The sequence below is a fragment of the Eptatretus burgeri genome, chromosome 2 (assembly GCF_056783735.1).
Source record: "Eptatretus burgeri isolate ZD-2024b chromosome 2, Ebu_testis_v1, whole genome shotgun sequence".
NCBI lineage: Eukaryota > Metazoa > Chordata > Myxini > Myxiniformes > Myxinidae > Eptatretus > Eptatretus burgeri.
In genome coordinates, this window is record NC_140962.1 from 118,690,314 (window position 1) to 118,704,165 (window position 13,852).

The window sequence follows — 13,852 nt, forward strand, 5'->3', positions numbered from 1 at the left end:
TTTTGTCTGGAAATAAATTTACGAATATAAAGTTTATTTTTGTTCTTAATTCTTCACTTTTCTTACCTTTTTGTCATTGTAAAGGTAGTCATTTTATATCAGTCACTGTGATTACCAAAATGAGCAGTTATCTGGAGCTGCACAATGAGGAAAAAGATAATAATGATGATTTCACATCATTATATCTCTATGAATTGTTTATGGATTCCATTCTTCCCTTCCCCCCTCTCTCTCTCTCTCTCTCCCTCTCTCTCTCTCACTCTCTCTCACTCTCTCTTTCTGCCCGACTTTAGTCCATCATCCTGCTGTGTGCAGGTTCTAAATCAGCCCGGTCCTGTGACATCACTGGCGTGGAACCCTCATGGTGAAATGCTCATTGCCGCATCACCTGCATCATCTTCACTCAAGGTAAGTCCCATTTTAGCACTATGTGGGTTGCGATCAGGTTGCATTACTGCTGGTGCTTGGTACATCATGATTTGGTCTCGCTTGCAAGGTGCTTCACATTTAGGGTAGACCCAGCCTGGTGTTGGCTTAGTGGTTAGGGTGGTGGCTTGGGATCCTTGGGTCCTGAGTTCAAGCCCCGTTGGGCCACTGAATTAATGCACCAGGAGGTTGACTCAGCCTGTCATCCTTCCGAGGTCGGCAAAATGAGTACCAGTGCACTGGTAAGGGGGACACTGCATCAGTGGCATAGCTGCGTCCCAACCAATGATGCAACCAGCAGCCACAGGCTGCACTCGATAGAGAGCGAGAGAGGGTAGACCCAGGTGAAGTGTCTTTTATATGTGGTTTGCATTTACTTAATGTACAAGATTACCGTTTCGTGTAATGCGCTTTATCACATTGTGGCACAGGTTTGGAATGTAAATTATGCAATGTAAGAAGTTATCGTGGAAATTATTATTTTTATTATTATTATTATTATTATTATTATTATTATTATTATTATTTAATTATTTTACATTCCTTGAATTTTGTTCAATTAACTTTCAACCTATTCCGTCTCTATGGCCCATACGGGCACTGCAAGTTCAACGGGGTGTGTCCCGAGCATGAGAGGCAGGCAGAGTCCCTGGTTATGCAGGTCTAAAGACCCTCTTTTTATATTTTATAATCTCTCTTTTCTGTTCTGTTAGAGGTGTGTCGGTGGCGTTTTCAGAGCTTTCTTTGTATGCCCATACTTTGTTAACTTGATGCACCGAAGAGTTAACTATCAAGGGTAAACTGGTAGCACATTGCCCAAACTATGCACTGCAGGCAGATGATCACCTCCATGTGGGTTATTGGTGAGCCAGCTCGGGTTTTTCTTTTTCAATTGATGGCAACATGGTAATTATCCTGGAAATAACTCATTTTCTAGCAACTCTTATTCCAAAAGTGTAATACTTCTGCATTCAGCTGCATTTTCACTTATTTTGACATGTTGGGTTGGCGTCTTTGTTGTTCTCATTAGAGCTTGTAGCTAATGATGTTGAGGTCCCAGGTTCAAGTTCCGTGCACTATTGATTTGGCCCTTGTCTCATATTGTGCTTGTAATTTGTGTTGGATAGAAAGAGAGAGAGCGTGTGTGCGTGCACGCACACGTGCGCACACCACACACACACACCACACACACACACACCACACACACACACACACACACACACGCTACTACTTTTAATGTCATTGTGTGGGGTCAGCCAAGGTACATTTTAGGGCTAAAGTTTTTCATAAACCTGCTGGCCAGGCTTGATGTTTGACTGAACGTAACAGGAACTTGGAGTTTAGCCAGCGTGTCAGTAATAACTCGTCTACTCTTTGCGAAGGCCACAATGATATCCTTAACCTCCGCCATCAAAATACTAGCATACCGGATGCCTAGTTTAATGTCCATCCAAGGGATGGTACACACATCGATGATTCACCCTGCCTGGAGACAGTTTATTGCTGGCCTGAAATTCAAACCCAGTCTAAAAAAAACTTTGGGCATGTGCACACACCTCGAGACTATCCTGTTTACACGTAGAACCAAAGCATTCAATGTGGAATGGGAAAGGAGATTAAAAAAAAAAATTACTTGTACATTTATTATGGAGCCTGGTGTTGGCTTCGCAGTTAAAGTAGCTGGCTTGGGACATGAGGGTCCTGACTTTGGGCCCCTGTCTGCCATTGAATTTACACCAGGTGGGGTTGACTCAGCCTGTCATCCTTTCATGTTGGGAAAAATGAGTACCAGTGCACTGGGGTAATAACCATTCTGAGTTCCCTGCATCAGAGTGGTGACCCATCCAGGACTGTACTCCTTGCCAATGAAACTGCATCGGCAGCCCTTTGCGCCTTTACGGCACAAAAGGATCGGTATTATTGTTATTAATATTTATTATGAACATTAAAATGAAACATATAATTTAGTTGCTTCAGTTGTCTTTTAAGATACCCTAATTTTTTATTTTAAAAAGACAAGCTGTGATATAACTTACAATTATTAACGAAATTTAAATAATTCAAGTCAAGTGATATATTTTAATCGTCACAAAATATTTTTATGGGGTTAACGATCAGGGGCCAAGTTTCTCCTGGCACACATGTTGATGGTTTGAATAAGGTTTTCACATGTAGCCCCGTTAGTAAGACTGGTGCTTGCTGCTTGGACGTGGTGTGCTGTCTGAAGAGTGGACACTCCCTTTAACCTTAGTGGCGCAACCCAACAGCTGTGAGCACTGGTGCACTGCACATGTACAGTATACACGTAAAAGGTAGATCTCTTCATTGACCGAACCTGGCATGCCCACAATGGAAAATCATTTCCCATTTATTTTGAACCCCGGTTTAAAATAAACGTTTATTCAACGATTGTTTTCCGAACATTGTCAACAAGTCAATATATAATCATGTTGCATGCAAGTCGCAAGTCCCGAGACACCATGTCTGAATCTCAAGTCAAACTCGACAAGTTCGAATCAAGTTACAAGTAGCTTCATGGCTGTCATTTCTATTGAGAAGCCTTTTTTTTTTCTTTTTTTTTGGAAAAACAAATACATTTTAACTCAGTTATGAGCATGTACTTTGACCCCAAGATCAAAGCACATGGTCAAACAAAAGTTGTCAAACTAATACACGTGCACCATGGCCTTGATGTCAACTCTGGTCATACAAAAATGCATACATACCTCCAAACCCAATGGGAAAAAAAATGAATGGCAATTAAATACAACTAGCAAGTTACCCGTGCCCTCACAGGATTCTAAACGGGGTTGGGATAGTGGAGTTGGCAAAAATACAAATGGCATCTTCTGTTATCGGGCTGGCAAATTGGGAGCAACAATTCGCGTTTATTGCCACATCTGATGCAATTTAAATGCTCTAATGGCAGCGAGGTGCTCCATTTGAAACTGTTTGTTTGATTATATGTGGCTTTTTGATGCCTAGAATCCATAATAAACATTTGTATTGGTGTCGAAGCCAGTGAGTGGCCAATTGCAAATTTATAGGATTACAAAGAATTAGTAAGAAAGCGATGAATAAGGATAAGAAGTATGAACGTGCAGTCAGCAGAGGAATCGAAGAGAATTCTCCCGTAACCCTCATGCTGCATGGGATGCCAAAACACAGGGCCTCTCCGTATTTTATCATCTAAATGCTGAGCATCAAGTGAGGGCGTAGCACGCACCTTTTTATTTTTATTTTAATTGATTAACTTTTTCTTTTTCTTTTTTACGGTCAGAATCACATTAGCAATCTCCCAAACTCATAGTGGATGCTCAAACTATTATGCTGCCAAGTCTGGTGATATTCAAATTGCAAAATATTTGCAAATATATGACGATTTTTATCTTGCCTTTAGGTGTGGGAGGTGGCTACTGAACGTTGCATCACGTTGCCAGTGCATGGAGCTGGTGGCATCGCCAACTTGTCATGGTCCCCAGATGGAGCACACCTTCTTGTGGCCACCCTGTCCCCTGTTATTCGGTACATTTTACAATGTTTTTAATTGTTTACTTTTACTTGTTCATTCATGGTTGATTTCATCAACACTTCATTCACCGTTTATATATGCAGTTTTCATTTTTTGTTTTTTTTTCCTTTGTTATACAATGTCGAGGCTCGTGTGAGAGCCTATACAGAAAACGCATAACAATGGGAGCAGGAGAGAAGAGGGCAGGAAAAGGAAGCAAAAAACAGTGTGAATAGAGATATTAGTAGATCTGTGGAAGGGAGAGGGATGGGGTGGGTTACAATGGGTAAACAAGATGGACACTACAGGGAGTTTGAGGAAGGAAATTGGGGGATTTGAAGGAGGTGGGTTTGGAGTGGATTAACGGGGGTAGAAAATATCGTGGTTTTTGATGGGGGAAGATAAGAGATGGTGGTGAACAGCTGTTTTGAAGACCTGGAGGGACAATTGAAGGGATTGTGGGAATTTGTTCCAGAAGTGGGAAAAAAGAGGAGTGAAAGAGTGAAGGTGAGCAGTGATTCTTGATTTTAGTAATTTCACCAGAAGGGGGTTGCTGGTGGACCTTGAGAGCCCTGCGGAAATATTGGGGGTGGGGGGGGTGACAGATCGAGATCAGATAGGAGACAGTGGAAGACAGAAAGACCACCGACCTACCTGTGGCGAGAGAGTGAGAGACCCAAAGACTCGGCCTCATCACTGGAGATACCAATGATCCTACATCCCACAGATACCAATGATTCCACAGCGTGAAGCCGAGAAAGGTGAGAGGCGGGAGCACCAGCCCAAAGGGGAGAGCAGGACTCCATCAGCCTGCTGATGAAAGCTCTGTGATCAGGAGCTTAGGTGTATCAAGGAAGGACTTTGCATGACAGAGGATGCCCAGGTCATCGACTGGCTTTGGAGGCGAGGTTAGAAATGTGCCTTTCCCAGGAAAGACCATGGCAGATGGTGAGACCCAAAAAGTTGACTTCTTCAAGAGGATTGTTGAGAAAGTAGAAGGGCGGGGGGCGAGGGGGTGGGGGGGTCGAGACGTTCCTTTTGGAGCGAAATAGTGAGAGTGTGAGATTTGTCCGGATTGAAAAACATGTTCCACATGTTGGACCAGCTTATGATTTTATCCAGATCTACAGAGAGTGAAGAGGCTGCTGCTTACCAATCTGAGGGTTGACATGGTATGGCAGAGGGTGTAGTTATCAGCAAAGAGATGAAGAGGATTTTCCAGAGAGTCAGAGAGATTATTGATGAAAACCAGAAAAAGCACAGGGCCCAGAAGACTGCTTTGAGGAACTCCAGCCTGGACAGGAGGAGGGGATGAGAGAATTCCATGAAGGGCCACGTGTTGACTGTGACAGCAGAGGAAGTTTGCGAGCTATGAGTGCAGATTGCCTTGGATACCATAGAAAGAGAATTTTGGTGAGCAAGGCGGGGTGCCAGATCATATCGAAAGCACACGATATGTCTAGGGAGGTGGTTCTGATCTCGGGTCTGGCATTGAGGACCTCCATCCATTGTTGCGAAAGCTGTAGCAGTATGTGCAGGGTAGAGTGACCTGGTCTGAATCCAAATTCATGACCAGAAATCAAGCCATTGGAGAAGAGGAAGGATTTAATGTCTGAAGTGATTATGGATTCCATAACCTTGCTGATGATTGGGAGAAGGCTGATTGGTCTGCAGTTGGAGGGATCTGTTTTTGCATCTTTTTATTTTACGCAGATCGGTAATGTTTACTGATTTCCAAGCAGATAGCAGATGTCCTTCAGCGAATGAGAGGGTGAATATTACAGAGAGAGGGTGAGCAAGGGTTGCAGAGCAGGTTTTTAGGACATGTGGGCTGATGCCATCTGGAATAGTTGCAGAATCAGAGTCCAGGTTTGACAGCAAACTCTCTATGTCAAGAGAAAAGGACACTGAATATAGGAACTGCTGTGTGCAACTGGGTAAGGTTGGTACAGAAAGCGATGGGTTTGGGATCCTAGTTTTGGAAGCAAACACCGAGTTTAGGCATTCAACCTTTTTCACGTGTGGTGTCACCAGTGTGGCCGTTTGAGGTAAGGGAGGGGATGGAGGGGAAACATACACCAGAAACAGATTTGATTAGATGTCACCAGGATTTGGAGGAGGGAGAGAGGTTTGAGACTTCAAACTTGAGATTAAAAAGATGTTGTTTTCTGGCTCTCCTAAGGGTAGACACACTCTTCTTCTGAGCTTTGTGGAAGGAACTGAGATTGCCTTCAGTTTTAATAGCCGTCCAAGAGGCTAAGGCAAGTTGTTTCAGGACAACAGCCTCGCCACAGGCTTCAGTGTACCATGGGCGAGGTAAAGGGTAGGACAACTGAAGACGAGATGGGCTAAATCTGTGCATGAGAGAGCAAATTTCATCGAAATAATTCCCAGGATGTGTTCATTTTGGAGAAAGTAGAAATGGGAGACCAGTCTGGAAGTTTGATGGCTGCTTGAAGTCCCTACCAGACAGCCTGAGTGAAATGCCAGACTCCACAGAGCTGAGGTGGTTTTCTAATAACAGCCAGAGAGATGTCTACTTTAACAAGCATGTGTTCAGGTGAACTGATTGGAGCAAAGGAAGAACAGCAGATATTTTCCAGGAAATTGGTCAAAATCGAATTCAGAAAAGATGGAGTCCGTTGGTTGAGATACGGATCAGGAAGTTTACAGATTGTCAGTCCCAAGGAGTTGCAGAAGTCCTTTACAGAAGTGTCACAGCAGGTGAGAGAGGTACCCACACCCAGCCAACTGGCATTATGACGATTGAAGTCACCACACATGAGGAAGATAGAGTTGGGATGACAGAATAGAAGTTGGTCCATATTTTTGGCAAGTGAGGTGTAAATAGAGGTATCACTGTTTGGTGTACCGTACAACACACATATAAACATGAGGTGGGGGTGTGGTGGAGGACAGTGCATGGAGAGTGAGGAATAGAGTTTTTGATCAAGAGAGCAATTCTGCCGCCAGGACGAATATTCTGCCCCCTCCCCCAGACCGCAGATCATCTTGTGCATGACTGACCCATACATTGCCAAGAGGGAGGATGGGAAAAACTGCAGCAACTGACCACAAGGGCCTGAGGCTGGCTGAAAACTTCTAACTTCACATCATAGGCCACACGGAAGAAGAAGGCCGGATCTGCATCCGGACCTTCACCAAAATCTAATCGGCTTGTTCTTGTCACCTTCCCCAACTAATCCACCAAGTTTTGTCATCCGTCCACAATGTTTTAAGATACCTGGCTATATATCATTTTGGCCCCATCTCTCAACGGTGATGAATCGCTTAAGAAAAACAAAATTCTCACATCAGAATCTTCACCAAAATAGATTCATTTCGGCCTTGTCACACACCCAACCTGTCCACCACGTTTGTTCCGAATCCATCGGTAACCTTTTGCTATAACCTACTTGTAGGCAAATGGACAGGGGTGAAAACATAACCTCTGTCCACCTTTGGTGACAGAGGCAATAAACAAAGAACACATCCTTATGGACTTGTTAATTCTTCCACTTCTGTGATGTCGCTGGCATCTTTTATTAGGACTCAACAACATTCCGCCTTCCACCAGGTGGAACTACACGTGACATTTACATTGAATTGTCATCCTTCCCCCACTTGCGGGCTATGATTTCCCTGGGAGTATGGATTATTTATTTATTTTTGGCAAGTCTTTCTTCACAATGGTTGTGATGCTCAGCATTTCTGTTAATATTAAATGCTGATAACGATGCTATTACAACGTGTTTGGTGTGGCAGTTTCCCACTTCCGGGAGTTTGAATTTTTTTTTTTTTAAACCTTCTAAAAGTTTCCCATGCACGCCCCGAGTAAAATCACCAGTTTTCAACTCATCCCCCCCAGCAGTTCAGGGGTGCATTATCGTACAACAAACGCACACACTATGATAATTCCCCCATTTATATCATGGCTATGGTTTTCATGCAGATAATTTCAATACTGGCTCCAATCAGGCGGTACAATATATGTGTTTACATCGACATAATTTGCCTAAATGCCATATCAAAAAATAAAAATGAAGTTTTGGTTTTTGACATTACTTCTTTAATTTACCAAACTGCACAAAACATCCTCTGCGATAGTTTTTTTTTTTTTTTTCATGTTACATTTGAAAAAGTACACAAACAATTCAACATAGAAACTTTCTACATTAAAAAAAAAACTTAGAGATTGCTCATTCAGATCCGTAACTTGGACTTAACCCTCTCCCCTTTCTCATGTGGATGAGCAGTGTGTACGAAACACTTACATGGAACTGGGAACGTTGGCCCACGCTTTCAGGCCGCTGCCAGGCAAGTGTGTAATCTTGATACTACCTTGATACCACCCCATACCTTTTTGTGGCAATGTAAAACTACTATATATATATATATATATATATATATATATATATATATATATATATATATATATATATATGTATATATCTATATATATATATGTATATATCTATATATATATATATATATATATATATATAGTCCCAAAAAATGTACTCACTCTTTAAATGATAATAAATGCGTTGTTTATTGACTTAGAAACAAGATTAATGGTTAAATGGATAAATGCATGTTTACAAATGTTCAAACTGACGACCATCACGTTCCAAACACAGCCGATAACGTGGACCAATGGATTCGACAGCGTTACGAATCATTTCACTTGGAACTGCAAGGCATTGTCTTTCAATTTACTCTTTCAGCTTATCGACTTGCTGGTTTTGAGCCGTAAACCTTATCTTTGAGATATCCCCATTAAAAAAAAGTCCATTGGAGTGAGGTCTGGGGAACGCGCAGGGAATTCAACACTACCTCTTCGCCCAATCCATCTGTTCGGAAAAGTTGCTTCGAGATAGGCCCTTACATCCTGGTGGTAGTGGGGAGGTGCTCCATCTTGCTGAAAGTAAATCTCTTCATCACCAAATATCTCTTTGACACGTGGACCGACGGATTCCTGCAACAAGTTTGAGTAAACATCCCCAGTGACAGTTTGGTCAAAAAAGAATGGCCCTAGGATGCCCAATGCTGATATCCCACACCACGCAGTAACCTCTGGTAGGTTTAAATGGTGTTCCATAGTAACAAGCGGATTTTCAGGAGCCCAGTAGGTGCAATTGTGTCGGTTAATTGAGCCATTTAACTTGAAGCTGGCCCCATCGCTCCAAACAATTTTGGATGGAAATGCTGCATCTTCTTCGCATTTGCCCAAGTACCACTCACAAAATTCAGCTCTCCGGTCAGGATCGTCTTCATTTAGAGCATGGATTAATTTTGGAAATTTACTTTTCCAATTAATTTGCTTGAAAATGCAATGGGCGCTTGATTTTGGGATCCCTGTCTCACGAGCCATTTGTCGTACAGATTTCCATGGGGATCGGTGGAGGGTTTCCAGCAATTGATTTTCCTTTACGTGGGTGGTTGATGACCGTGGTTTTCCTGAACGCTCCTTATGGACGTCATGCACAGTTCCATCTGTTTCAAACTTATCTCAGATGCGAGCAATGGTGCGTCGCATTGGTGGATCTTTGTGAAAATGTCTTCTAAATTGTCTTTGCACTTCCATGATGTTTTCGTGCTTCCAGTAGCACTTTATGATAAATTTTCTTTCTTCAAAACCTAGTCGTACTTCTGCCATTATTATGGTCAATTTGATCTGAAAATAAATGAAAAATTCAATGAGTTATGAGGAGCCAAAATGTGAGTACATTTTTTTTTTTGGAACACCCTGTGTGTGTGTGTATATATATATATATATATATATATATATATATATATATATATATATATATATATATATATATATATATAATTTCATCATTCACAACATTAGAGTAGTAGTGATGATAGCAGCAATTTTGCCGTTGCTGCTGAGAGAATTCCCAGGCTTCATGTTTGAACTGGGCTTAGTGCTTTATGCCAGCTTATATTATATGCTGTGACACCATGTTTACACCTACAATATGCTGGTGCTTTATTAATTGCTTATTCTTGTCTTTTTTTTTTTTCTTCTTGTAAATGGGTAGTGATGTTAATTAAATTGTACTTCGTGTCAAAATCGTTGAGACAATACAGCCAAACATGAAGGGGTCCCTCCCAAATCTATTTTTGCATATTTTCCAACACTGCAAATTATCATGTGCCTTGTAAAAAAAGAACAAAAAGAAAAAAAAAAACACTAGTTATTGAAGCTCATTTGTAATCAAGATATCCATGATAAAGAGCTAACTGACCTTTAATCAGGAGTAGTTATTTGGCACAGAAGATTCATGCATGTAATTTCCTTAAGAAATGGAAATGAACAGGTTGTGCTAATCTTGAAATTGGGACAAATGCAAGCTAGATTTTTGATGGATTGGTCCAGAAGAAATTTAGAATGTGGAATGGCACAATATCCACAACTCTGTGCAGTGTTGGTGCTGCCTAAGCAGTTTCCTTGGCTCTTAGGCACAATCCTGGATGGGTCGACACAGGATACCAGCAAGTGAGGGTGGATCACAGATGCCAGGAACATGGTTTTGATTGGCGATGAAAGAATTTAATGCATAGATTCTTCATTCTGCAGGAAGGATAGTAGACAGAGTTTTAAGTTGTTTTGAGAGAGCAGAGCAATTGTTATTGACGGAAACTTGTGGTTTTGGTTCATGGCAGGAAGATATTGGTGATGCTGAGACGAGAGACTGTGTTAAGATTGGAGAGTACGTGTAGGAATGATGGGAATGTTTACTGAAAGGATTTGAAAAATCCGTGCAGTATGTAACCAACTGTAAGGAAAGGGTGGTGAGGAAACGTTTTCTGGTCGGTATTTTTGTGAGAAAAGGAAAGGCAATGTAATTTATGAGGAGTGACAAATGTCAAATGATGGTTGGAAGAATGGTGTAGGCTATCAGTATTATGCAGTAAGGTTTGTGTTGAAGCAATGATATTCATTATGGGGGCAAAGGAAGTATTTCTGGAAGGATGGTCAAAGGCTAAATGTAAAGGGAGCAGCAATGTTTAAAAAGGTAGTTGGGGCTTTTTAGGTAGAGGGTGAAGAGGAAGGAAGTGCAACTGATGGCATGAATGTTAAGGACAGGCAGGAAAAAAATAATTACAGGAAGGGAAAGGTTAAGAAACATTCTGTACCAACTTCAGGATTGTAAATAATATGAGGGGGAGATTGAAGCTAAAGGAGATAGCAAGGAGTTTGATATAATTACAGAAATCAAGGCATGTTTGAACTGGAGCGACACACGGTAGAGCGCATACCTCCACCAGGCTGAACAGTTTCCGTTTTGTATCGTACTGATAGGCCGGATCTGCACCAAAATGTAATCTGCTTGTTCTTGTCAACTACCCAGTTCATCCACCCAGTTTTGTCAGAGCTCATCCCCAGCATTTTAAAATATCATGCTATGTATCGTTTTTGGCCCCATCTCTCAATGGTGAAGAATCATTTTAAAAATTATAAAATCTGGATCAGGATCTTCACCAAAATGGAATCAATTTTTCCTTGTCACACACCAAACCTGTCCTCCATGTTTTGTCTGAATTGGTCTCCAACTTTTTGAGATATCCTGCTCACAGACAGACGGGGGTGAAAACATAATGATGGTGGAGGTAACCCGAGAGTTCACAGAATACGTTACCCCACACATTTTTAAATTGTACACTTCAATTTAAATAAAATAATGATTTTTCATGAATGTGGACAATTTTTGGGACCTGTTTGAAATTGAAAAGCCGTGGAGTTATTACCTGATATTGTGTTCAGTTTAGTCACCAGATTTGAAGGACTTCACTGCCATATAGAGGGTTCAGCATTGAGTGACTCGATTGTTTGCAGGTCTATCTAAACTCAGCTACGATGAGCTTCTGAAGGTGATGGGGCTTTTTACATTACAAAGGAGGCATTTGATGGGATCTGATAGAGATGTTAAAGATAATGAAGTACATAGACCAACTAACTGTAGAAGAGCTTCAGTAAGTTGGACAGTGCCCGAACCATGGGCCACAGCTTGCGATTAAAGGAGAGTTGGGATGGTAGTAAGTCAGCGGTCTATAACTTGGAGAGCAGTTGATGCATGGAATGGTCTCCCTGGAATGGTAATGGCAACAGAAAGTAAATAAGTTTAAATAGGGATTAGCTTGATACCAAGAAGTATTAGGGAAAGGGGGCTGCATGGACATTGGCACGACTGGCAAGGTGGGTTAGGTATGGATGGCTGATGGTGTCCATATGTAGTGATTGCAATATCTGTGAGAGGGTGTCTTTAAAAAGTGATTGCGTTATCGATGTTTGTTCATTCCTCACCCTACAACTCACTCTTCAAAACCCCCACCTCTCAAAAAGCAACAACGAAAATGTACTGCTGATGTCCCTGTGCCTGCCTACTACTCCTTCTCCCCTTCCCCTCCAATTTCAGTAGATAAACTGAAGGATTGAATTCATGTTATGTTAATAAAACATGTCTTGAGTGGCAAAATGGTGTCCTGTGTGCAAGTTACTTGTAACTTAACTTGTGCCCTTAGTTTGTTTGAAGGCTTTTTTGCCTGCCAATGAGTCGTAGAAATGTTAATTAAATATCATGTGGCATGTTTGTTTGTGCAGAGTGCCTGCTGGAGTCCAGATGGCAGCATTCTGTTGTTTGCTGTTCAAGGTGAACACGTCATTTATTCCCTAAGGTTTACCACTGGAGCAGGTATGCAGCAATCAGCACAAAACAAACTCTCAATGTGTTTACAGGGAGATTCCCCCACCCCCAACCCCTTCCCCCCAATCCTCTCCCAAAGGTTTTTACATCCACACCATTCATTAAAGATTTGTTTTCACTATTGCAATTTTACAATCTTCATTTTGCCTCCCCCCACCCCTCTTCCCCGGGATGAATCCCAAGGGATGGTGGGCGGATCGAAAGTCGCAACAATTTCTGCTGATGTTTCCACATTTGAAATAGAATCTGCTGATGGAAGACCTGTGAAGTGAGACATTTTCGAAATATACTGTACTTTAAAGAGGCCAATGGGATGGATGTGAGGACAGCAAACTTTTTAATTACAAATGTATGGCTAAAATTCTTACATCCCCCCACCCCCCCCCCCTCATTCCTCACCGAAAATGTGGAGTATGCAATGGGAATGTTGTCTTCACGATGTAATACCACATGGCCAGAGCATCCCCTGCAATGTTGTAAGCTTAGACCAAACTAAAAGTACCAAATTTGTTCCCATTAACAGTGCAAGGTATGAGGGAGAATTGCACAAAAATGAGTAATAATGGCCCAGAGAGGGACAGAATGGTTAAGTCTCAGTGTGTGCAGAGGAGATTATGAATGTGCATGCGGTAGTGATGGGTAGTTTAGTTGAGAAAGTGAAGTGAGGATGAGACAATGGACACAAGGAAACAATTCTGCAATTGCGAGAATAAGGGGACAAATTAATGCATGGTGGGAAACCAGTCTGTAATTGGGAAGGTAAGCAGGTGAGTTTCTTGAGGAACGCATGAGACCTGGGATGGCTTGGGAAGACTGGAGAGCAGAGGTCGGAGAGGACAGGAGTAGTGAGGCCATATGTAAGCTTGCTGTTGGTGGGAGAGTGACATTCCTTCCCTCATGTCTTGAAATTCCATTGGTGCAGAAGGCTGAATTTTCAACGAGAGAGAGAGACAGAGAGAGACAGAGATAGACAGAGAGATAGACAGAGAGAGAGACAGAGAGAGAGACAGAGAGAGAGACAGAGAGAGAGACAGAGAGAGAGACAGAGAGAGAGACAGAGAGAGAGACAGAGAGAGAGACAGAGAGAGAGACAGAGAGAGAGACAGAGAGAGAGACAGAGAGAGAGACAGAGAGAGAGACAGAGAGAGAGACAGAGAGAGAGACAGAGAGAGAGACAGAGAGAGAGACAGAGAGAGAGACA

At 42.0% G+C, this 13,852-nt stretch overlaps 1 protein-coding gene across 1 annotated transcript in view; it reads left to right on the plus strand.

Annotated features, from left to right (window-relative positions):
• Positions 1 to 13,852, plus strand: part of AAAS (aladin WD repeat nucleoporin) — an 89,915-nt gene that overhangs the window by 58,086 nt on the left and 17,977 nt on the right. The window contains exons 9-13 of the mRNA XM_085870945.1: positions 294 to 408; positions 3,827 to 3,951; positions 8,194 to 8,254; positions 12,549 to 12,639; positions 12,835 to 12,919. Of these exons, the coding sequence (XP_085727071.1) occupies positions 294 to 408; positions 3,827 to 3,951; positions 8,194 to 8,254; positions 12,549 to 12,639; positions 12,835 to 12,919 (477 nt within the window). The remainder of the gene's footprint in view (positions 1 to 293; positions 409 to 3,826; positions 3,952 to 8,193; positions 8,255 to 12,548; positions 12,640 to 12,834; positions 12,920 to 13,852) is intronic.